At 43.3% G+C, this 15,241-nt stretch overlaps 1 protein-coding gene and 1 long non-coding RNA gene across 2 annotated transcripts; one reads left to right on the plus strand and one right to left on the minus strand.

Moving 5' to 3' along the window:
* Positions 1 to 243: 243 nt before the first annotated feature.
* LOC130542515 (uncharacterized) lies at positions 244 to 12,598 on the plus strand. Its single transcript, XR_008957132.1, has 3 exons — positions 244 to 1,024; positions 11,072 to 12,093; positions 12,494 to 12,598. It is a non-coding gene; the product is annotated as an uncharacterized LOC130542515 (long non-coding RNA).
* CHRM5 (cholinergic receptor muscarinic 5) lies at positions 6,655 to 8,279 on the minus strand. Its single transcript, XM_026479820.3, has one exon. It carries the CDS (start codon positions 8,262 to 8,264, stop codon positions 6,666 to 6,668), a length of 1,599 nt encoding a protein of 532 aa, XP_026335605.1. The 5' UTR covers positions 8,265 to 8,279; the 3' UTR covers positions 6,655 to 6,665.
* Positions 12,599 to 15,241: the final 2,643 nt, after the last annotated feature.

The raw sequence follows: 15,241 nt of genomic DNA on the forward strand, positions 1-15,241 counted from the left end.
GATGTTGAGCATTTTTTCATGTGTCTGTTGCCCATTTGTATGTCTTCTTTGGAGAAATGTCTGTTCATGTCTTCTGACCATTTCTTGACTGGATTTTTTCTTTTATGGGTGTTGAGTTTGATAAATTCTTTATAGATTTTGGATACTAGCCCTTTACCTGATAAGACATTTGCAAATAAGTCAGTAGATATTTTCTTAAACTAAAAATGTCAAAATAAAAGTATATGCAGGATATTTTATTTTATTTATTTTTTTTTTTATTTTTTATTTTTAAAGATTTTATTTATTTATTCAACAGAGACAGAGACAGCGAGCGAGAGAGGGAACACAAGCAGGGGGAGTGGGAAAGGAAGAAGCAGGCTCATAGCAGAGGAGCCTGATGTGGGGCTCGATCCCATAATGCCAGGATCACGCCCTGAGCCGAAGGCAGACGCTTAACCGTTGTGCCACCCAGGCGCCCCATGCAGGATATTTTAAAATATGGATGCAAATACTTGAAGAAATGACTGAAAGAGTTTATTTTAAAAAAAAGAAGCAAAAATTCAGAGAATTTGTTATGCATGAGAGGGGGTGGGAATGGGATGAAAAGGGTAGGGAATGGAGTGACCCTTCTCTGAGTACATCCTTTTGTGTAGTATTGACTTTTACAACCATGTTAACATTTTACTTGTTCAAAAAAAATAAAATAAGTAAGAATATAAAACTCCTAAATTGAATACAAACAAATCCAACTGATTTCAAGTAAGAAAGATCAACACAAGCGGTTATCAAACATAGTAACGGACTACCCACCTTCAGCCTTCAGACGGAGGAGCCACAAACAAATTTTGGAACTTTCCTAAAGGGTTGGTTTTTCACAGTGATACGGGTTCCACAATTCTGAAGCTATTGAAGGATGGAGCAAAACTGAGCAAAGGAGTAAATGGTGATTCTCACTGTTGGAGACAGCAGTTGCTCACACGGAGTGGCAAGAATCCTGTCCTATCCGATTGGAATCGCAGGTGTCAGTATGAACTCATTTTTAGTAAGTGTACGTTTTTCTAAGTTCTGAAAGAGCTCAATAGCAATGAATATATCTTAAGTCCAGATCTGAGTCAGGTATCATTGTCTACTTAATAAAACCAGCACTCCTCTTTTTTTTTTTTTTAATTTTAAGTAGGCTCCATACCCAACGTGTGGTTGAACTTATGACCCCGAGATAAAGAGTCACATGCTTTACTAACTGAGCCAGGCAGGTGCCCCTCAAACCCGCACTCCTTGGAAAATAGCTGATTCCTGGTCTGGGATAGGGATAGAAAAGTTGAGCCTGGAACATCTTGTTGTACCAGAAAGTAGAGGAGTGGTCAGAAATATTCCGGATATGTCGAAGGGTCACAGGGGTCATCTTGAAGGGGTTTTCACCACTTTGTAACAATATGAGCATCAAAATAATGACAGTAATGACTTTTAACCAGTTACTAATATAAGAGTTCAAGAGTCCAGGGGCACCTGGGTGGCTCAGTCAGTTTAGCATCCACCTCTTGATTTCAGCGGGGTCATGATCTCAGGGTCGTGAGCTTGAGCCCTGCCCTGTGTCAGACTCTGTGCTCGGCAGGGAGTCTGACTTGAGATTCTCTGCCTCTCCCTCTGCCTCCCCCCCATCCCGCCACTCTCTCTAAAATAAATAAATAAATCTTTAAAAAATAAAGAGTTCAGGAGTCCATAATGATAATAAGGAAAGAAAGGGAGAGAAAGGAAAGGAAAGGAGGAAGGAAGGAGAAAAAGAGAAGAAAAAGAAAGAAAAGAAAGAGAAAAGAGAAAAAAGAAAGAAAGAGAAAAGGAAGAAAGTAAGGAAGAAAGGAAGAAAGAAAGGAAGAAAGAAAAAGAAAAAGTCTTCTTGACAATAGAATGCCCACCATTTGGCTATTATTACAGTAATAACTTATTTGGGTGAGGATAAATAAATAGACGCTGCAACTGTTGGGTGAAAACTTGATGACCCACAGGGAATTTACATAGAATCAAAGTCTCTTCCTTAAAATTATTAACTACAGAGGGGAAAATAGGAAAATTTATAGTGGAGAGAACTGGGGGTGGTTGGGTGGGAGAACACTTTAATCAAGTAATCAATGTTAATGTTACCAGTAACGGGATAAAACATCATGTTCTCCTGCTATGATGCACTGGGGAGATGATAGCACATTTGTGATGTTCTTGCCCAAATCAGAGCAAGCAAACAAATGAAACTGAATCTTATAATAAGGAAACACGAGACAACCCCAAACTCATAGAAAATTTTTTTTTAATTGGATGGAATGTACTTTAAAAAATGACCATGTCATGAAAGACAATGGAAAACTGAGAACCATTTCCAGATTAAAGGAGTCTAAAGAGACATGAGAACTAAATGCAATGTGTGATCTTGAACTGGAAAAGAAATCCTTATAAAGGACATTATTTTGGACAACAGGCAAAATTTGAGTATGGAATATATCACAGTTATGTAATTATGTATTACATAATAATATTTTAGCAATGTTACATTTCCTGTTTTTTAAAAAATATTTGTATTGTGGTTATGTTAGGTAATCTTCTTGTTCTTAAGAAATACCCACTGAAGTATTTATTTATTTATTTATTTATTTATTTTTAAAGATTTTATTTATTTATTCGACAGAGATAGAGACAGCCAGCGAGAAAGGGAACACAAGCAGGGGGAGTGGGAGAGGAAGAAGCAGGCTCCCAGTGGAGGAGCCTGACGTGGGGCTCGATCCCAGAATGCTGGGATCACGCCCTGAGCCGAAGGCAGACGCTTAACTGCTGTGCCACCCAGGCGCCCCCCACTGAAGTATTTAAAGGTCAATGGACATGATGTCCGCAACTTACTCCAAATGGTTGAGGAAAAAAAATCTATGTGTACACGCACACATACACACATACACGCACGTACAGGTCACAAATGTGGCCAAGTGTTAACAATTGGGAAATGTGGGTGAAGGATAAGGACTTTTTTATACTAGTCTTACAGCTTTTAAGCTTAAAATTATTTCAAAAAAAGTTTTATGTTTTTTTTTTTTTCCTTCTTGCTCCTTCCATGGTAATTAAAAAACTTTTTTTCCCTTCCCGCTCCAACTCACAATCTGGATTCCTTATTGGGCAGGAGTGCACATATTCTCAGACGTCCCTGGTGAAATGGTGTTGGGGAAGTGGAAGTTAGTACCATTTACAATGGAAATGAATGAACGGGGCTCCAGCTCGGAGGAAATGCTGCTGTTCCGTTCTGTGGCAGGGTCTGCCCCACCTCCCCTTTCCTGGAGGGCGAGGGAAGCCTTTTAGCCACAAGAATGTTGTCATCATTATTTCTTCATCTGGTCATTGATAACTGAGCAGAAAAGGGGAGAGGACAAAGGTAGTGAGAGGGTCCTGTCTGCACACTGTGTATCAATACCTCCCTTCTTAAAAGACCAGAACATGCAAATGTGTGTAGGATCTCTCATATAGGTGCATCTATCAAGCGAACCTGAGACCATTTTCTTTTTTTAAAAAAACTTTTCATTTTTATCTATTTGAGTAATCTCTGCACCCAGTGTGGGGATCCAACTCATGACCCTGAGATGAAGGGTTGCATGCTCTTCCAACTGAGCCAGCCAGGGACCCTGACCATGTTCTTATGAACGTGTGTGTGTGTGTATGTGTGTGTGTGTATTATTATTATTATTTTTTGGTCATCTCTACACCCAAAGTGGGGCTTGAACCCATGAATCCAAGATCAATAGCCGCACGCTCTTCTGACTGAGCCAGCTAGACGCCACACGTTTTCTTATTTAAACGCTTTGCATTGGACTACTGTACGGTTAAATTTCTTTATTATCCAGAATAATACTATTACGATACAGAAAAGCAGCCTTGTCCCACATCCTTTGTTGTAATTCCAGTATTTACAGCAGACCACTGGATAGTCCAATCCAGAGATTAGGTACAGATTTTACAATTACAAAGAGGCAAACATCAGCATTGCTCTGAAGGGACATTCCCCTAAAGGAGCACAGCAGAGGCCAGGAATATTTAACAAAAATTGTATGGCAAACAGATTCCTCAACAAGCCATCAAATTCACAGTCAAGGGGAAACAGACCACAATGTTAGCAACATAGCAGCATCTAGCAGGTAACGAGTCAAAGCTGTACATAGGTTACCATACACAGAGCTTGGGAGACCGGGAGCATAGAAGGCCTAAGATCAGCCCATGCCCCACCCACCCACACACCCACCCACCCGCCAGGTCCCTGTAGTTTACAATTGGATCTGTTCGTGCTGAGGACCCCACCACAGGCCCTATTCTAAAGAAGTCTAGTTTCTCCCCCCAGTTTTGTTTTTTTTGGTCTATGTCAAGGGGCATAGGTAGTATGTAAAACTGGCTGCCTCCCAAAGCCAGTGATAAAAAAGGAAGTATAGGCCTCTCAATTAATTTCACAAAACAGAAACAGAAAAGGCTAAGTCCTAGGCAATTGTGGAGTATGAAAAATGTACCCAAGTGCTCCTCCCTCCCTCCCCCCCAGTTTGCATTCTTTCATTTGAATTAACTTGTGTCTCTCTCTACTGTGAACAGTGAATGCCCAATGTAGGCTCAAAGTGCTCTTGGAGGGATTTTCCTTTTTGTTAGGAATCAAAGTCTTAAACTAAAAGAAGCAACTGTTTATCTAGAGCTGGTAGAGCCGGTCTGCTTAGGTCACACCCTGTTGGCATCACCTAGGCCTGAGAGCATCTCTCCTGGGGAACTGAGCCAATTAAGTAATAATTCTCTATGAAATTCTTGGCAGGTGTCAGCCTGCCCTTCACAAAGGCTCAGGAGCTACACTGCTTCTAGAACATTTCAGCTTCACATCATCAAGTGCCCACAAGGCTTGGGGAGAGGCTGGGGCACACCTGCTTTGTCCTGCCCTCAAGCCTTCTTGGAACTTGGTATAACAGGCTGACTTTCTCTTCAGTGGTCAGTGGGAGCTTTCCAAGACTCAAGGACATATGTCATTCCCAGGACCACTAAAGCGACGCTGTTACACCCCCCACGGGGGCAAATGAGGCTGCAAACGACTGGCCTACGTTAAGTGAACTGAAGGCTGGAGATGTTAAAACACAGCCGCAGATGTAATCAGCCGAGGTTCTGTCTGGCAGGGGGGCCTCATCTTTAAAACCCTCGCGTGTTCTGCACTGCCTGCTTTCTCTGTGGGTCTTCTATTCACTGTGTGTGCTGCTTTATCGTTTGTTTCTTGCACGTTGGTATAGTCTCAGAATTTCCAAAAAACCACCTTGGATTCGGTTTGTTTATATACACAGAAAGTTCAGTTACATTTAGGTTTTGGTCATTTTGGTGCTCTAATGCATCTTATGTTGGTAACTTTTATTTCTATAGATTACTGTGATCTACATTTTGTTTTTCAAGATGGCACTTCCGCTTTTAATGACTATAGCCAGTTTCACTAGACCTCAAGTGTACTTTTCTGAGCTTCTCATCTTTGCTAGTGAATTTGAAGAGGAATGAATAAGTCATTTCTGAGCCATGATTTGAAGGACCTAGTTAAAAAAAAAAAAAAAAAAAGCCTTTCCCCTGCTGTCCCTCCAAACAGCACTTCTGGCTGGAGGCAGCATGGTGACCTGCTTGTGTCTGGCTGTGACCTGCGTCCGGATGAGGGAAATAGGAGGCTGGCAAAAGAGTTCTGGAAGAATTTCGGAAGCGTGGAGTGACACCAAATTTGTTTTCCACATTTTGCCGCAGGTTGGCCTTGTGAAAAGATTAGAAAGTAGGGCCTCTGAAAACAAAGGAATCATGATTACATAGCCCAGAGAAGATCTTTATGCAGTGAAGTAGGCTTCCTTAGAACAGAGCATGAGTAATTAGGCCCACATGGGCACAAAATAGAATACACAATATTTGTTTAGGTAAAACGAAAAAATTCCCACTGGTAAAAACTGACATAACTGTGGAGGCTTGACCATCTTAATGAGCAGAGTAGAGGCCCCTCTATAGGACCGGGTGGATCAGGTTTCAGCGTCCTTCCAGACTCAGGATTCTGAGAGGAGGGTGGTAACATGGGGACCAGCATGGTTTCAGTGGGTACCAGGAATTGGCATCGGTTATGAAAGGAAAGAGCAGAGCTTCACTCAGATGTAGGGACAGAAAAACATACCACAGTAAAAACACGTAATAGCTGCATAATACTCATCAGTTTATAAACAGAGTCTTAGAAGCCAGTTGAACATCACTCTTGTTAACAGGTGACACAGTCTCCCAGTTCTCACTGATAGGAGACAACTTCTAGACACACACATATTGCACAAAACCTCAATACAGGTTTCCACAGGGAAAGTTTCTACCCAGTCCCTGCTGCTCCCCAAAGGTTAGGGAACAAATGTGACCCAGCGTTCCTACTCCTGTGAGGGGACACACATCTGTCTCTTCACTTCAATGGCAAACTCCAGTGGCACCAGGTGACCTTGGTCATAGGCAAGAATCATTCAATGTGGCAGCACTTGTGGCAGCTGTGACTCCTTCCTTTTGGTGATCTCAAGCCTTTACAAAGTCCTCAGGTGCCCAAAATGACAGATGTCTTTTTTGAAAATAAATACACCAGAATCAGCTCACTCATCCTCAAAGGAAATTGACCTCTTTTGAGGGGAGTTGCTAACTTTTCAAGGGAGTTTGCTGTTCCCCTGCCAGTACAACTTCTCTTCTACTTTTTTCTTTTTCCATCGGCAGAGAAGCAGCATCTTAAAGGTCTTCCTGAAGGTTCTGTTGCAGAGGGCATAGCAAATGGGGTTGACAGTGCTGTTGACATAGCACAACCAGTAGCCCAAGTGCCACAGGGTGACAGGGACACACTTGTCACAGAAGGTGGAAACCAGGACCATGATGTTATAAGGGGTCCAGGTGATGATGAAAGCCAAGAGAATGGCACTCAAGGTCTGGGCTGCTTTCCTCTCCTTGACAAGGACCATTCTCTTTCGTTTGGTCATTTGATGGCTGAGGTTAGGATCCAGGCCTTTTGTCGAAGGGTCCTTGGACACTGGGAAGGAGCAGCGCATGATTTTCACCTTGCGACAGCCATTGTTAGTCTCCTGGGTCCCATCAGCTTTCACCACCAATCGGAACTTATAGGCCACACATTTCTGACTGTTGGGTCTATGAGCAGCACCTGGGGACAAGAAGTATTTTGGGGTGGCATAGTCATTTTTTTCAGCTTGAGCGTTCACAAACGTTTCCTTGTTCTCTTCAGCACTGAATTCTTCCCTTGGGCTTTCCTTGGCCTGACTCTTGTAGACGACTTGGAAGACAGGGTCAGTGGCAGGCTTGTCCTCATCCTCTGAAGAAGGGTAGCTGCTACAGGTAGTGAGCTGCTCGGCTTGGGCCCACTTGGTGCTTGGGCCGGTGGCTTGGGATGGCTTCCCAGGGGTGGAGGTGCTCCTGCGGGAGGACGACCAGGATGCTTGGTTCCTTTCCCTCTGGGCCAGTGTGGGTCGAGGGCAGCTAAAGCAGGATGACAGCAGAGCCCGATGAGCCGGCTTTCTTGGCTGCGCTTGGGCCATGGAGTCAGAGCCCTGGAGGTCAGCCAGGTCCTTGGTCCGCTTCCCCGTCTCGCGGTAGATTCGGCAGTAGAGGGTCGTCATGACGGAAACGGGGATGTAGAAGGCAGCGATGGCCGTGCCGAAAGTGATGGTGGGCTCGGACAGGAACTGGATCTGGCACTCATCTGGTGGTACCGTCCGCTCCCCGACCAGGTACTGCCAGCAGAGGATTGCTGGGGCCCAGAGGACGAAGGAGATCAGCCAGGCCAGGCCAATCATGATGCCAGCCCTTTTTGGGGTACGCTTGGCCCGATACGTCAGAGGTCTTGTGATAGAAAAGTAACGGTCAAAACTGATCAGCAGAAGGTTCATGACGGAAGCGTTGCTAGCCACGTAGTCCAGGGCGAGCCAGAGGTCGCAAGCCAGACTGCCGAGCACCCAGCGTCCCATGAGGATGTAGGTAGTGTAGAGGTTCATGGAGAAGACCCCAATGATGAGGTCTGCGCAGGCTAAGCTGAGCAGGTAGTAGTTGCTAACGGTCTTCAGCTGACTATTGACTTTGAAGGCAGTCATGACTAACACGTTGCCCACAATGGTAACTAGGCTCGCCACGGCAGTCACGGCTGCGATGGTGATGACTTCCCACAGCCCGTGGCGCTCCAAAGGCTGCTGACTCACCGGCGTGCCGTTGACACTGGTTGTATTGTGGTAAGACTCCCCTTCCATCCTGAAGTAGGGTGAAGTCTTGGGTTCTAGGCCATCTCTTTCCTATCTCACCTTTTCTTGGTCAGCATCTGGAAGAGAGGGAACTACATTAGCTCCACTCACCAGCATGGGTCTTTTCCCACTCATTGTTTATCATTTACGGTACAGTCTTACCATAGAACCTACCGTCACGATAGAATGTTAACACATACTCAGAGCGCGACGCTGCGATGCCTACAAGTGTGGGTGACGTTCTGGGGCAGCAGCACCCCTTTGCTTTTTAGAAGCACCGGTGCCTGAGAGCCTTTCTTGTACTTGAGGCTGCTGCCCTCTTGTGGTTCTAATAGGCGATTTAAAGAAGAGGGCTGTGAAGACGCGAGGGAAGGAAAAGGAATTGGGGTAACTGGGGAGCAATAAAGAGAAGAAAGCAGGTGATGTGAAGTTACTTTTGATTGCAACCGATTTGGGGGCAGAAACTCTGTTTTCTAAGTTCCCAGTGATACGTACCTCGTCTATCATGCCCTGGGGAAAGAGAAGAGTTATATCTATAGTCCCACTACTAAACATCATTGAATTTAATGATAGATTCAATTATTAAACATTATTGAGGCACTGTCATGAGGTAAGACTGTATTGTGACACTTCTCCCTGACTTAATGTATGAACTCTGTGTGCACAGAGGGTTTGAAATTTCCCCCAGCTGCTGAAGATGATGACCTCCCCCCATTCTTGAGCCATTTGTGATATAATAGAAATGATTTAATTTTTTAAAAAAGATTGTATCTATTTATTTGAGAGAGAGCGCGAGGGAGCACAAGCAGGGGGAGGCGCAGAGGAAGAGGGAGTAGCAGGCTTCCCGCCGAGCAGGCAGCCTGAGGTGGGGCTCCATCCCAGGTCCTGGAGATCATGACCTGAGCCAAAGGCAGACACCCAATCAACTGAGCCACCCAGGCGCCCCATAAATTATTTTATTTTCTGATTATAAATTAATATTTCTTTGTAAAAGTTCAAGCAATGTCAAAATGTATAGCTTAGAAAACAAGCCTCTTGCAGAGGTAATCGATGATTTCCCCTATGCACATATTAACAAATATTTAAAAACAATTATTTTTAAATGGGTGACTTTTTAATGTTTACACTCTGAATTTTGTTTTTTACTTAACAAAGCATCATAGACATCTTTTTTTTTTTAGTTTTTTTTTAACGTAATTTCTATACACAATGTGGGGTTCAAACTTGTGACCCTTAGATCAAGGGTCACATGCTCCTCCGACTGAGCCAGCCAGGCACCCCAATAGATGTCTTTTCTATCAGCATGTCTCTTGGATCAGAGCTCTTTTTTCATTTTGATGACTGCACATTATCCCAGTTAATGGATATAATAAAATTTAATCAACATCCACTGACAAATTCCAGCTTTTAAAAATAAAAGTAAATTTTCCTTTTCTAGATTAAACATATATGTACATGATAAAAAGCTTCAATGGCTATAAAAGTGTAAATGGTAAAAGATAGGTCTCCCACCTCTGACCTCCAAGCTCCCAATTTCCCTTTTCTGGAGGTAACCACCGTTACCACCATTTCTCTTCTTTCCTTCCAGAGATATAACATATGCATGCAATATTTATTTGATGATATATGAGAAATACCATTAAAATTTTCTTTTATTAAGTAATCTCTATGCCCAACGTGAGGCTTGACCTCACGACTCTGAGAGCAGGAGTCATGTGCTCCACCAACTGAGTCAGTCAGGCACCCCTGAAAAATATTTAAATTACAAAATTCCAGACATCATGATATGATGATAGATAGTGAAAGGAGAATCTTCTTGATGACCTTCAAAGCACGCCAGGTGGGCAATCACTGCTCTTGAGGAAAAGATGTCTAAGCTGAGACTTGAAGCACGAATGAGCTTTATCTAGGCAAAGAGGATGTGTGGGTGGGCCGGGGGAACAGGGTCGCAGCCTCAGCGCAGAGCGTATTTGTAAGCCCAAAGGCTAAAGGAGGCATCACGCTCAACATCACTGATCATGAGGGAAATGCAAATCAAAAACTAGAAAGAGGTATCACCCCACACCTGTCAGAATGGCTAAAATTAACAACACAGGCAACAACAGGTGTTGGCGAGGAAGTGGAGAAATGAGGTAATGTAGAGAAACCGCCACATCCTATTCTGATGTCAGTTTGGGGTTTTAACTATTATAAAATGAAGGGTTAGTCTAGGTAAATGGATCTCATCACAGGCAGCTCATTAGAACCATCTGGGAGCTGTTGAAAAATACCAATGTCTAGGTCGCACCCCAGATGTTCCCAAGAATCTATGTGGGAGAGACTTGGGCATCCATGTCGTTTTGAAGTTCCTGGGGTGATTCTCCCCTGCAGCCAGGATGGAAAACCAGTGACCTCTCTAGATCCTTGCACCTCAAGGTGCAGTCGGTAGATGGCCAGTACTGGCATCGTCTGGGAACACGTTGGAAATGAAGACATCTCCAGGACTAGAATCAGTGCTTCTCAAAATGTAACATGCTTATTATGAGTTACCTGGAGGGTTCAGCGAAACTTCACAAGGGTGGAGTTTGCAGTCCCACATTTCTCAAAACTCCTGAGGGCTCTCTATGCTGCTGACCCGTGAACTCTATTTTAAATAGCAAGACTGAGGAGAATATCTGAACTTCCCAGAGAAGGGGAACCGTAGCTTACAATGGTGCTGTTAAAATTGGAATTTTCCAACTGAAATGTGAAGTAACATTTGGATACCCCCTCCCTTCGAGGACATTTGAGTAATTTTTATTTCTCCTGTTTGAACTTAATACATACTTCCTTTCCAGGTTTGCTTCTCTCTATTCTTTCCCTTTTTCCCCTGCCTCATGTTTGAGAGGATGATTTTTCCTGATTCCTAAGCTGGTGGGAATGGACAGATCTTGTCACAGTCAAAATGACATATGGGACATGAGGTAGGTTCCATGACTGAAGGATTGATTTTTTTGTGGAGATGATAGTTGAGTGTGAAAACTGAGTGTCAGGCTTAATAGTCTTCCACAATAAACTTTTGAACCACGAAAAGCTTTTTGAGTAAAAGATTAGATTTATGGAGGAGTAACTCTGTTTACTTATTTAATTTTATTTTTTTAAAAAGATTTTATTTATTTATTTGGGGGGGGGGCAGAGGGGAGGTAGAGGGAGAAGCAGACTCCCCACTGAGCAGGGAGCCGAAGAAGATCCGGGATGTTGGGATCATGACCCGAGTTAAACTCAGACACTCAACTGACTGAGCCACCCAGGCGCCCCTGGAAAGTGGGAACTTTTCAAGTTTGAGTAACCAGCTAAGAACTCATGAATTCTCACTCCCCAGGTAACCACTTACATTTCATTTCCCTCCACAACCCAAAAAAAACCCAATAAGAGTTACTCCTTGGACACCCGGGTTGCTCAGTCAGTTGAGCGTCTGACTCTTGATTTCAACTCAGGCCATGGTCTCCAGGTCGTGAGATCGAGCCCTGCATTGAGCAACTCTTTTGGTGAAGAGCTTGCCTGAGATTCTCTCCCTCTCCCACTGCCCCCCCCAATTGTGCACGCTCGCTCTCTCTCTCAAATAAATAAATAAAATCTTTAAAAATAAATAAAAGTTCCCATTTTCCACTACTTTGTAGAGAGTGTGTTTATTTCTAGGGTGGCAGCATCAGCAGAGAGCAAACAATCACCCCGGGTTTATCTTCTACCACCAAACAGAAGACAAAGAGTCCCAGAACAATCAAATTGTCCTTGTTCCCAACCCTGGCAGGTTGTTTCTTGCATCTTTGTTGTCAATAAATTATACAAAGGAAGCAAACCAACGCAAAAACCAAAAAAGGTAACAATGTGTATCAGATGAATTCTTTTCGTTGTGGGGCGGCCTTGATGACTTCTGAGGGTTTGCACTAGGTGACCTTAGACCCTGCTTTTCTGAAATACCTTTTCTCTGAGAGGCTTTATGCCTGAACCAGGCTTCACTGTTTCTATAGCAACCATAGTGGAACCTTTAATAGCATCTACGATCCAAGGATATCAGGACATCATCATAACCAGCTCATGTTGTTATGTAGAGTGTTCATGAGCGGCTCTTCCCCCACCCCCTTTTCAAGGATTAATCAAGAGAAAGTCAGCTTAAACACACATGGTGGCACTGGGTTAGATGTCAGGAAGAACTTCCAGTGACGGAATGTGTGAGTAAAAGAGGTTCTGAATTTGCCTTTTTTGTTTGTATTTTAAAGTAGGTCAAACTTCTTTTGATTGATAGAACACTGCCCGAAGATACATGGTGATTAAGAAATGACTTCTTCATGTCGCTAAAGCAATAATAATATCTGGATCAGAATTTCAAGGTAACGCATGTTCTTTTAAAATTTCTAACATGTATTTAGTATTTTTAACTGAAGTATAGGTGACATACAATATTATATTGGTTTTGGGTGTACAAAATAGTGATCTGACAGTTCTTTCTGAAATGCTCACCATGAAAAATGTAGTTCCCATCTGCCACCATACAAAGTTATTACAATATTATTGTTAACACAAGTTTTTTAAAACATATTCCCTGTTCACTACTGTGCTAGATTTCATTGGGCATATAAAAGATATATGTAATAGTCATTGAAGTGAGGGAGTTGGACTTACACAGTTCTAAGAAAAAGAGGGTAGAAGAATTAAGCTGAGCCTTTGTACCACATTTATGACAGAAGTCTATTACCCAGGACATCAAATGACTGTATTTTCACTGTAGGACAGGAAAACAGGTGGGATTGGGTTACACGAAGGCATAAGCTGGAGCCATTCAGTGCATGCACTGTGTCCCATCAGGCCGTGGATGTGCCCAGGTGGGCCTCGTCCAGCTGGGATCAGTCTTGTCTGATTATCCCAGCGTGCTGGGCAAAGTTCATCTCCTACGTGGGCCATGACATGGAAAAGCCTGGCAGGTACTGCCAAAACAGGTTTATGAGAGAATCTGGAAGTCTAGGAGCTCCCCACTGTATTGTCCAAGTCTTCCCAACAGACTTAAAGACATGGTGTATGTATTTATTTTTGAATTCTGAGGATAGTGTGTTGTTCTGGAAGCAGCAGCAAGAGAGTGCATCAAGGAGGAAGGATGATGAACTGTATCAAACGAGTTGGATACAACAAGAAAGAACCAGAAAGCCTGGGCCTGGGGCCTGACTGCCAGACTTAGTTACATGGAGATCACAGAGACCTTGAGATGTCCTTTGGTGAGGTGGGAGTGGGGAAGGCCTTGTGCAGTGGCTGGGAGACTGAATGGAGGAGATTGGAGGCAGCACTATTGATGGCTCTTCTGAGGTCCTCTGCTATAGAAGGGAGTACAGAAGTGCGGCAGAAATTGGATTAGAAAGTGGGGCCATGAGTTTTGTTTTTGTTTTTGTTTTTAAAGAGAGGCAGAAGCCTAGCATGTTTGAATGCTGATGTGAATGATCCATTGGCAGGGAAAAACGGATGTGTAGGAGGATAGGGGGCAGTTGCTGGAGAGCTGTCCTTGAGCACGTGAGCAGGGATAGGACCTCATGCAATAATAAAGGCAGGGGACTGACAAGGAGCCAAGACCTCTTTGTAGTAACAGGAGAGGGCACAGCAGGGTAGGGGGCACTGATATCGAGAGGCTGTGAGTAAAGAGGCTGTGAGTAATGGCTGTGGTGGAAATTCTGGTTGCTTCCATTTCTCTGTGAAACAGAAAGCAAGGTCAGCAGCTGACAGTGGGGATGGAGGGAGAGAGATGGAGCAACCAAGTCATGACTTCTCCATGTCGGGAGTTTGCCCCATTCATTTTCGGTGGTTTCCTGACTCCAGTTATAGAGGCCGGGGCACTTTTGTGACCTAGCCGGCAGTTCACTCGCCAATATCCTCACCAGGTTAGAGGCTGGGGATTCCGGCCAGAAAGGAGAGCTCCTGCCATGGCCCTCCCCCTGCAGCCCCGAGCACCCCTCCACAGTGGCTGCGGCAGTTCAAAAACACCACAAAATACAAAGACCTCATTTGAGAGACCTTATCGATGTTTTCCAGTTTGCACTGTTTATATAGTAAGCATCAGAAATCAACAAAACTGTAGAAAATCTGCCCATGAAGAGAGCAATCAGGAAGATGCATTTATTACATGAAAATTTATTTGCAAAGGGACAATGCTTTTTAATTATTTTTTAATTTTTTTGTCCTATCATAACATCCACTTTCATCAAACAGTGAGAGCTTAGAAGCTCTATGGTGTCAGGCTAGGAATTATGAGGTTTCCTGGAATTATGATGCTTGAAGCCTCAAATACAACCTTGATTGAGTGGTTCTCAAATTTGAGCATGCATCCGAACGACCTGATGGCGTGTGGTTGTAAACCACTGATGGCTGGGCCTCACCCCCTTTCTGATTTGGGGTGAGGCCTGAGAATGTGCATTTCTTTTTCTTTCCTTTTTTTTTTAATGATTTTTTATTATATTATGTTAGTCACCATACAGTACATCCCCGGTTTCCGATGTAAGGCTCGATGATTCATTAGTTGTGTATAACACCCAGTGCGAGAATGTGCATTTCTAACAAGTTCCCAGGTGTTGCTGTGTTGCTGGTCCACATTTTCAGAACTATTGCCTTAAGGAATTAGCTGCCTCTTTTTTTTTCTTTTTTAAATAAATCAAGTCACATATATTTAAAAATATGCAAAAAGTCCAGTTTATTTTCTAATGGAGCTGCCCTATGTAATTCAGCACTTTCTTTTTGATATCTCACAAATACTACCCAAGGGAAAACTGAATTTTTTATTCATGCAATAGCATATGTTTAAAATCAGGACTATCAAGTTAAAGCAATAGCAGAAAAGATTCCTTCCCTTTGTCATTTATAAAATCAAAAGGTCTCTGGTTCCTTGCAATGCAAGAATGCCATCTTCATTCCTGACGATAGATTCCTTTTCCAAGTGAATCAGAATCAAAGAGGAAAACATACTCAACATCTTGATTAAAAGAACTTCA

Source organism: Ursus arctos, unplaced genomic scaffold (assembly GCF_023065955.2).
Source record: "Ursus arctos isolate Adak ecotype North America unplaced genomic scaffold, UrsArc2.0 scaffold_36, whole genome shotgun sequence".
Classification (NCBI taxonomy): domain Eukaryota; kingdom Metazoa; phylum Chordata; class Mammalia; order Carnivora; family Ursidae; genus Ursus; species Ursus arctos.

Excerpts from the sequence above, each read along its gene's own strand:
- CHRM5 (XM_026479820.3), bottom strand. The coding sequence starts at position 8,264 with ATGGAAGGGGAGTCTTACCACAATACAACCAGTGTCAACGGCACGCCG.